This window comes from Onychomys torridus, chromosome 22 (genome assembly GCF_903995425.1).
Source record: "Onychomys torridus chromosome 22, mOncTor1.1, whole genome shotgun sequence".
Classification (NCBI taxonomy): domain Eukaryota; kingdom Metazoa; phylum Chordata; class Mammalia; order Rodentia; family Cricetidae; genus Onychomys; species Onychomys torridus.
The window spans coordinates 24,614,101-24,624,071 of record NC_050464.1 but is presented as its reverse complement, the minus strand read 5'-3'; the positions used below and the strand labels follow the sequence as shown (position 1 = coordinate 24,624,071).

Sequence of the window (9,971 nt, the reverse complement as noted above, 5' to 3'; positions counted from 1 at the left end):
TAGATAGATACATTAGGAGATTTGGGGCCCAACGTATCCCTTGCTTTAGGATGTTATTTAAAAATCGTGTTTAATTATGAAGTTCCATTAAAAACCCTTGCTCAAAATTTTAGAAGCCTAATAAGATTTCCATTAATTTAAACATAGCCCTATTCCCAGGCCAGCCCCCAAAGCTTTCCTTCCCTCTTTTATCCCTGGTTAAATATGTAAATAAAATGTCTAAAGTCGTTCTTCAAAGAAGACAAAAGAAAAAAAGGCCTGAGAGGAGAAAGACAGCCATAAAATTCCTCCCAGCCCTCCAGAACGCTTGCCAGAGGGGGGCCAGTTTCCGAGCCAGGGCTGAGCAGCAGGGGACCCGGCTGCTCCGGAGTCACACGTCTCAAATCCCACACACAGGAGAGAGAAAAATAAAATATCTTTTCAGCTGGAGCCATCAAAAGGGCTTTCATTTATTAGTTGAGAGTTGTCTTCCACTCCTGGTATCTCAGGGCCCTTATTTTTAGGTACCAAATGTGTATTTGTTGCTTTTTCCCTGGGTTGGGCAGATGGAAGAAATTTTGTTAGCTTTTTCTTAATATATTTAAAGGGGGAGGAGAGAAGAAAGGAACGTGAAGCGGTCATGGCTAAAATAATAGGTCTGAACACTGTAGAAGTAACCAGAGCATAAAAGACCAATTACGGGGAGCTGTCTCAAATAGCTCACACTCTGCTCCGGAGCTGAGTTCACCCTGTTTTCTTCCACGCCACCCTCCAAAAGGTGGGGGGGAATAAAAAAGAAATAGACCGAAGGCAAAAGTGTCAGGAAGGACCCCTTGTAATCCAACCTGTCTTAAAGCTAAGCGATGGCCCAGGAATCTTACCTAACTGAAAAGATTTTGAAAACAGCTTACTAGACTATAAATATCCAAGCAAGCTATCCCTATACAAGCCGCAAGCTCTCACCACACATCACGTTTTTCTTGGATCACTAACACGGTAGTGGGTGGCGGTTCTGACTGCGTTAACCTCAACCTTCCTAAGCACTGTTTCCCTGGACCCAACTTCCTCCCGTGAAAGGCAAAGGGACCAGGGGATCGTGGCAAAGGGTACCATAAGCCTGCCGGGAAGGATTCAGGGGTCCTAGGCATGTCCCAGCCTCAAGTCTGTCCACAATGTCTGACAGATCAGAGAGGGAAGGAAGGAGAACTCCCCGGGTTTCCTGCAGATGGGACGCTGACGCCTCGTTTTAATTAGAAGCCTCTGGAGGAAGCGCAGGGCTGGGCGGGGAGGAGGGGTCCTGGGCAGCCTCACTCCTAGCTTAGCTGCTGGAGGGAGCTGGCCACCGGAGGCTTCCAGTCCTGTGCGCTTCTAACTCGGCCCTGGGGTGCGCGGGACTGGCAGAAATAAGAGCAGGAGGTTTAGCTGCCCTTATGCAGTTGGGGGAATCTGCACTGGAGGTCCTGATAGTTTCCAAAACACTTCAAACGCCGATCTAGATAGAGGGCGGGGGGAGGGGGGTCTAAGGAGAGAGTAGGCCACCGCCCAAGGGGCTGTTTATCCAAAGTCAAGAGTCCGCGACAGGTGCCGCACCCCAGTACTCTCAGACACTCAGTGATTGGGGTGGGCTCCCACGGTGCACTCCCTGTGCGGGGGAAGGAGGTGGAGGCTCTGTGTCCCTTATCACAGACTAGCCCAAAACCAAAGGGCGGGAGTCAGCCCCGCGAGGCGCAGAGAGGCTCCTCCACTCTGCGTGGGAACCAGCAGTGCGCGCGTAGGCCGGGGCTCAGCCTCCGCCTCCCGGGAGGGCGCAGGCCGAGCACATCTCTCACCAAATAATATAAATACCCGACTTCCTATAATAAATAAACCCAACCGCTTGGAGAAACTACGAGCAGGCCTAGCGCGACGGGCCCCAACACGGTGGCCTTGGCGGGGCAGGGGTCACCACGATTCAAGTCGAGCCCTCTTCCCGGGGTGCCGGGTGTCAGCGGCCCGGAAAGTCTCCTCCCCGTCCCCTCCCCTCTTTCTTTGAGTAGACCTTGCAAGAAGAGGCCCTAAACTCCAGCTTCCCAGGTCCCCTCCCCCTCCCCTGCGTGCGGCCCTTTTGAAATTTCAAAGGCAGCCCCTCCCCGGAGCCAGAGCCCCGCGCCCGGGGCAGCAAACCCCCGGTCTCGGGACTGTGCGGGCAGTTTTACAAGCCGAGGGGCCACTTTATGAGCACGGTCATAAAACGCAAATCCCTTGTCTCTTTGAAAGGGCCCTCCGCCAGGGAGCCATCATAAAAGTAGAAGATGCCTCCCCAGGCCCCAGCCCCGGGTGAGGACCACCCTTACCCGGGTCCCCGATAGTCCCCAAACTTCCCGTAACCTCGGCGTCCTTGGGGTACCGGGGATAATCCCGAGCCCCCCCCCCCCCCCCCCCGATAGGGAGCGCAGGAGGAGAGGCCCGCAGGAGGTGAAGCTGGAGGCCGGGGTCCTGCCCGGAGCTGGGGCTGAGGGCGGAGGCTGCCCGGGGCGCAAGGCTTTCTGATGCAAAGCAGCGCCGGGGCGGGGCGGGGCGGGGGCGGGGCCTGTCACCAATCGGCCCTTTTTTTTTTTTCCTTCCCCCTTTCCTCCCCTTTGCTTCTTAGCAAGTCTTCTCATCCTGGGACGCCGAGCTGGAAACAGCTGCCGGCGCCCGGAGGGAGGAGCGCCGGGACCTGGGACCACGGTGCGCCCGCGCTTCCCCACCGCAGTCCCCGAACGCGCGCGCCCGGAAGAAGAGGCCAAAGTTTGCGCGCAGAACCGCGCTCTCTCCGCCGTATTGTTTGCAAACTTCGCTCCCCTCCCCCGCCGCCCCCGACTCGGCCGAGGCCGCGCGCCCACCGCAGGGGCCCCGGGCGCCGCGAGCGCTCCGGCCAGGCGGGACGGGCATGCGCGGGGGCCCGAGCCGGGGCGCGGAGCCGCGGGCAGCCGCAGCAGCCCGTGCCCGGGAGTGGCGGCCCTGAGCGGCGCGGGCACACCGCGGGCGCCACCATGCAGCACCGGGGCCCTCGCCTGTGGCTGGTGCTGCAGGTGATGATGGGTTCGTGCGCAGCCATCAGTTCCATGGACTTGGAGCGCCCTGGAGATGGCAAGTGCCAGCCGGTGGAGATTCCCATGTGCAAGGACATCGGCTACAACACCACCCGCATGCCAAACCTGATGGGCCACGAGAACCAGCGCGAGGCGGCCATCCAACTGCACGAGTTTGCGCCGCTCGTGGAGTACGGCTGCCACGGCCACCTCCGCTTCTTCCTGTGCTCGCTGTACGCGCCCATGTGCACTGAGCAGGTCTCCACGCCCATCCCCGCTTGCCGGGTCATGTGCGAGCAGGCCCGGCTCAAGTGCTCGCCGATCATGGAGCAGTTCAAATTCAAGTGGCCGGACTCCCTGGACTGCAGCAAGCTCCCCAACAAGAATGACCCCAACTACCTGTGCATGGAGGCACCCAACAACGGCTCCGACGAGCCGAGCCGGGGCTCTGGCATGTTCCCTCCGCTCTTCAGGCCCCAAAGGCCCCACAGCGCGCAGGAGCACCCGCTAAAGGATGGGGGTCCCGGGCGCGCAGGCTGTGACAACCCGGGCAAGTTCCACCACGTGGAGAAAAGCGAGTCCTGCGCGCCTCTCTGCACGCCGGGGGTGGATGTGTACTGGAGCCGCGACGACAAGCGCTTCGCTGTGATCTGGCTGGCCATCTGGTCGGTGCTGTGCTTCTTCTCCAGCGCCTTCACCGTGCTCACCTTCCTCATTGACCCATCGCGCTTCAAATACCCGGAACGTCCCATCATCTTCCTTTCCATGTGCTACTGCGTCTATTCGGTGGGCTATATCATCCGCCTCTTTGCTGGCGCTGAGAGCATCGCCTGCGACAGGGACAGTGGACAGCTGTATGTTATCCAGGAGGGGCTGGAGAGCACCGGCTGTACCTTAGTCTTCTTGGTACTTTACTACTTCGGCATGGCCAGCTCTTTATGGTGGGTGGTTCTCACCCTCACTTGGTTCCTGGCTGCTGGCAAGAAGTGGGGCCACGAGGCTATTGAAGCCAACAGCAGCTACTTTCACCTGGCAGCCTGGGCCATCCCGGCTGTGAAGACCATCTTGATCCTGGTGATGCGCAGGGTGGCAGGAGATGAGCTCACTGGTGTGTGTTATGTGGGCAGCATGGATGTCAATGCTCTGACCGGCTTTGTGCTGGTCCCGCTGGCTTGCTACCTGGTCATCGGCACTTCCTTCATCCTGTCCGGCTTTGTGGCTTTATTCCACATCCGGAGGGTGATGAAAACGGGTGGGGAAAACACAGACAAGCTGGAGAAGCTCATGGTACGCATTGGGGTCTTCTCCCTCCTCTACACTGTGCCAGCCACCTGTGTGATTGCCTGCTACTTTTATGAACGTCTGAACATGGACTACTGGAAGATGCTGGCCACGCAGCACAAGTGTAAGATGAACAATCAGACCAAGACACCTGACTGTCTGATGACCACCTCCATCCCTGCCGTGGAGGTCTTCATGGTCAAAGTGTCCATGCTTCTGGTGGTGGGCATCACCAGTGGGGTGTGGGTCTGGACTTCCAAGACCCTGCAGTCTTGGCAGCACGTGTGCAGCCGGGGGCTAAAGAGAAAGAGCCGGAGGAAACCAGCCAGTGTGGTCACCACTGCAGGGATCTACAAAAAAGCTCAGCACCCTCAAAAACCTCACCTTGGGAAGTATGAGCTTCCTGCCCAGCCTTCAGCTTGCGTGTGAAGGTGACTGGCAGGAAGATCAGGACAGACTGTGCCCAACTGGGCTGCTCCTCTTGGTTGGCTGGTTGTTTAAATCAAAGTAAAAAGTATATATATGCATATATACATATATGCATATATGTGTGTCTATATATATGCATATATGTGTATATATACTCTACCTTGAAGTTTGGAATGACGTGATAGGCTGAAAGTAAAGGGTTCTGTTCTGTTTGCTGCCTCCTTGAAGGGTCCCTCATTACAGAAGGAGCCCCTTGTGTAACTAATGGGCTTTGTGGTGAAGTAGTTAATTCAGCCATCCCCTCAAGAAAACTTTTGTCTAGGCCTCAAACACACATCTGTGTATCCAGGGGGCTTTGCTGCCTGCTTACAAACTTAAGGCCAGAAAGCTCCTTTGCAAGCTTCCGTTTGGGCTAGCAAAAGAGGACCCACCCAAGGGACCGCTCTTCTCTTCCCAGCAAGGCAGCTGTATCAGGGCGCGTGAGGAGGTGGGTGAAAGAAAGGAGGGACCCTGAGCCATCTCTACACTCCAAGGTCTGCAGGTTCTTTAAAAAGAGTCCGGCCCTCAGTCTTTACAGCTTTTTCTTTCCAACACAGACCCCACCCCACCCCCAACCTAACACTGGAAAATTCAAATGGTGTGCAATACATTTTTTTTTTTACATTTTCCCCTTTCCCCATGAAAATAAAAGAGAAAAAAAAGTATTTTGTTGTAAATAAAAGACAACAAAAGGAATCATCTAACAAAAGAATTAAGAGGCCCAAGCCTCAGCAAAACCCTTCAGCCTGATACATTTTGTGGCTTTTTAATGGAAACCAAGCCAGTGTGTTCTACATATTGGGACTGATTTGTGGAGAGGAAGGGGGAGGAGGGATGAGTGGAGAGCACCCGAAGGGCTTATTGACTCTCAATTGTTAAACAAATGATTTCCATGAGTGATCTCGAAGCACTTGGAAAGACAAAGTTTGTCTCCAGCCAGGGAGGGCAATGCCTGCCGCTGTATATCTGTAATATATGATATTTTTCATGCTCCACTATTTTATTAAAAATAAAAGACGTTCTTTAGTTTGCTGTCAGTCACTGTGCATTGATGAGGGGAAATGCTCTCTATTTCCGGGGAGATTCTGGGTATGTAAGGCTGGCTGGACATTGCTGGCTAACGCCTCACCATGAACCTGGAGATAGGCATCTGTGCAGGTAGTGGGTAAAGCTGGAGGTGGCTCCTGCCAGCAAGCCTTCGTGGACATTTGACTGCTAAGCCCACATGCACTCAGGAACCCACTCCAGAAGCCAGCAGAGAAGGTAACCAGCAGTATTTACCTGTCCGGCTCTGTGCACCAGGCTGAGGGGGGTGGGGGCGCTCTACTGCAGTTCTGGGGCCATCGGGTGAGTGGATGAAAGTAGCACTAACGGGTCGCCAGCACCAAGTTCAGATGCTTGGCCATCCCAAAGCTCCCAGCATCCTTTGTGCTCACCCCTAAGGCAGCTACAGGGCAGTGCAGACCCAGGATCGTCTGCACTATGGCTTGAACGCTGACCTGGATAGCTCAGAAGCGCTCTGAACAATTTGCGTCCTTCTGAGGCAAAGACACCAGCTGGACTGAAGCTTTCTGTAGCAGGTGTCTGGAAGGAACGTCCCCCTCCAGCAAGATCAGGCTGATGAAGGACCCATTATGGAAGTGTCATGCGGTCATGTGTATGAGAAGGATAGGTAAACTGAGTGATCTGGAAACAAGTCCTAGAAATCAAAATGCCAGCAGGCAGCTGGGCCGTCAGTGAACATAAAACCCAGAATGCAGAATCTTAGAAATAAACCTGCTATGTGGACTATTGTTGCCCTCACCCCCAGAAGGTGACACTGAGTTTGTGTGTGTGTGTGTGTGTGTGTGTGTGTTGCTCACACTAGCTGGCCAGACCCAGGCTTATCTGCTACCCTGAGCTGTTGTGGTTAGTTGTGCAGGCTTTGAAAGTCCATCCAAAGGAAGGCCAAGGCAAGAACACAGGTAAGGCCTTTTCTTGGTCAGCTGTGAACCTGCTCCACTGTGGTTCCATCCCCACAGTGACAAGGACCTTGTTTACAAATATCAAGAGACTCGAACATGTGACCAGGGCAAGTGTTCCTTTGCCCACAGGCCACAGGGGGAGCAGCCTGAGGCTTCTAGTATGCACGTTTCTTGCCCTTTTGTTTGTTTGTTTTTTGGTTTTTTGAGACAGGGTTTCTCTGTAGCTTTGTGCCTTTCCTGGGACTCACTTGGTAGACCAGGCTGGCCTCGAACTCACAGAGATCCACCTGGCTCTGCCTCCCGAGTGCTGGGATTAAAGGTGTGCACCACCACTGCCTAGCTTCTTGCCCTTTTTTATCCTGTCTCTCTGTCTCTACCAGCATCTGTCTCTTGCAGATGAACACCGGACTGAGGCAAGACCAGAAAGTTGATTTCAAGAAAAACCTAAGGCTTACAAGTTGAAAGCTCAAACCCATGAGCGTATGCGGACACGCACATGCACATGCTCATACACAAACCTACCTGTGGACCCCTCAGCTCTGGATCCCAAACCTCGGAAGAGAACTGCAGGCTGTGCTCCAGGACCATACATAGCATAGCAGGTGAATCTGAGAAATCATATAGTTAGCAGTTGCCCAGAGAAGGTGAAAGTCAAGGTCACTCAGCTCTCCTACCATCTGTGGTTGCTCACAGGTTATTCAGGGGGCAGTGTCTTCTGGGAACTTCAGCCTGGTAGAGGAGACCGCAGCTCACATCTCCCGAGTTCCAAAGACCAGGAAGGTGTCCTGAGTTGGTGGTCCCCACCCGACTCAAGAGAGCCAACATAAATGATTGCAGGGTACAATGAAGCTACTGGGTCATGCAGAGGGCTAAGGCAAAGTTATGGGTATAGAATAGGAAACCCCACTGAGAAAGTGATAAGCAGGGCCTGGCTGGTACCCCTCATATACCCAGCACCAAGCAGAGTGTCTTGTCCAGGCAGTATGGGCCACAGTGAAAGAATGGGGTTGGAAACATTGGCCACAGCCCAGGCAAGTGTGATAACTTTTCTGGACCACTAGTTCAGGAAGTGATCCCTCAGTAGATGGGTGTGGGTGTGGGGGTAGACGAGACACTGGATGTCCGCAGGTCCAATCCTCTAATAAGCAAATTCAGGGTTCAGAGATGTAAGGAGTCCAGCCCAAGGTCTCAGAGCTGCAGCCTCTAGAAACCTCTGCTCCCAGCATGTCCTGTGAGCAGCCACGGCTAGGAGAGGAGAATGGGTCCTCTAGAAGAGTCTACAGGTTCACGTGCAATCCTCCAGGTGGTATAAGAGGTCAGCTGGAGATCAGAGACTGAGACAGACCTCTCCAGGAACTCAGGAGGGAGGGACATGGAAGGTGGGGAACATGAGGAGGGTCAGGTGGGTAGACGTAAAGGAGTGTGAGAAAGAAATGACCTTGGACTCCAGGCTGCTGTCTTGTAGCACAATAGATGATGGCTTAAACAGATTCATCCCCGGGTGAAAATTAGTATCCCAGATGGGGACATGGAAGCTACCAGGGCCTTCCAATGGGTGGTGAGCAGACTTTCCTCTGCTCTCTGTGTCCAGCTCTGGGGCATCCAGAGTAAGACAGAATGAACTGGTAGTAGGCTGATGCTGGGCTACCCACCACGGAACCCAGCCATGCTACCTCCAGACCCACATCACCATAGGAAGATCAAGACATCGTCTCTGGACAGAAGATATAATCCTATTTTCCATATTACTTTAGTTTAGAAGGAGGAAAAAGACACACAGATAAGAGCAACTGAACTCAGGGAGAGCTAGTATCTTATAGTTGAAGGCTGCTCTCCAGGTTAGGGCAGAATAAGCCTTGACCCTGGCTTCTAGGGTCAACCAACTAGTGGCCTGATAAGTCTGGGAAGTACCCTGCCTCAGTTTCTACATCTGTACAGTGGGCATGATGATGGTGCATGTTTCAGGTGCCTATACTTGCTGAAGCCTGTGTGTGTGTGTGTGTGTGTGTGTGTGTGTGTGTGTGTACAGGTGCATGTGGAGGCCAGAGGTGGACATCAGGCATTTTTATTTTATACATATGGGTATTTTGCCTGTATGTTAGTATATGCACCATGAGCACACAGAGCCCCCAGAGGACAGAAGAGGGCATCAGAACCCTTGGAACTGAAGTTACAGATGTTTTGTGAGCCACCCTGTGAATGTGGGGAACTGAACCCACATCCTCTGAAAGAGCAGCCAACGTTCTTAATTGCTAAGCCATCTCTCCTTATTTTTTGAGACCGGGTCTCTCCCTAAACCAGGAGCTCACCAACTGGCTAGACTGGCCAGTATGCTCCAGTCTCTGTCTCTCTAGTACTGGGATTATGAACACACCCTGCTGCACCCCAGTATTGACAAAGAGCTATGGGTTCAAATTCGGGATTCCTCTGAAAGTTCCAGAAGACGGGGTATGAGATAAGCACCATCCCCTGTGCAGCCCAGTGCCACAGTGCAGAGGCCAGGACTACTACTATGTTCATGGCCCCTCCCCCTAGAGAGTCAACCTTGCATGGCTAATGGTCTCCAGAGAGAATGCGCTTTCCGTTTTCCGTACAGAAAGACTTTTCCAATGCCAGGCCCAGGATTTCTGAGAATACCCTCTGATCTTGCGAGTGTAAAAGGCGGCACAGTGGCTTCGCACGGTGAGGGGGACCCTAGCTCTGTGACTTTGAACACCCTCACATCACAGACCCCTCCCAGGGACCAGGGCTCTGTGCTGACTCCTTCCCACGCAAATGGACGGCTCAGCAGCAGCTTGGAGATGAGAAATGCAGACAGGCTGCAGGGGAGCCTTAGGATGACATGGGACTGGGGGTTTTCATGTTTTATTAAGAGTGCGAAGGCCAAGCTGGGGGGAGGAGGGATGGAGGCGTTTGAAATCCAAAAAGAATGAGTTTCCATCAGGTGGGTGAGCGGTTGTAATTGGGGACACCCCTAAGAAAATGACACGGTTGAATCCCTGGCAGATCCTTGGCAGCCTGTGGGAACTTTCAGAAGTCATCCTATCTTGCCTTTTATTAGGAGACATTTTTAATTAAAAAATGGGGATTCCCAGCCTCTCCTCCAGGGGCTTTAGTGTCTATGAAAGGATTCAAAGCCATTCCTTGCCTGGCACCGGCCTCTGTCTAGAAGGCAGTTTCTTCCAGGGGCTTTTGGGGGTAGAGTCCCCAGCCTGAGCACTAGACA

General features: G+C 53.6%; 1 protein-coding gene across 1 annotated transcript; it reads left to right on the top strand.

Annotated features, from left to right (window-relative positions):
• The first annotated feature begins 2,617 nt into the window (after window positions 1–2,617).
• Fzd10 (frizzled class receptor 10) lies at window positions 2,618–5,811 on the top strand. The gene has a single exon (XM_036172038.1). It carries the CDS (start codon window positions 2,994–2,996, stop codon window positions 4,740–4,742), a length of 1,749 nt encoding a protein of 582 aa, XP_036027931.1. The 5' UTR covers window positions 2,618–2,993; the 3' UTR covers window positions 4,743–5,811.
• The last annotated feature ends 4,160 nt before the right edge of the window (window positions 5,812–9,971 follow it).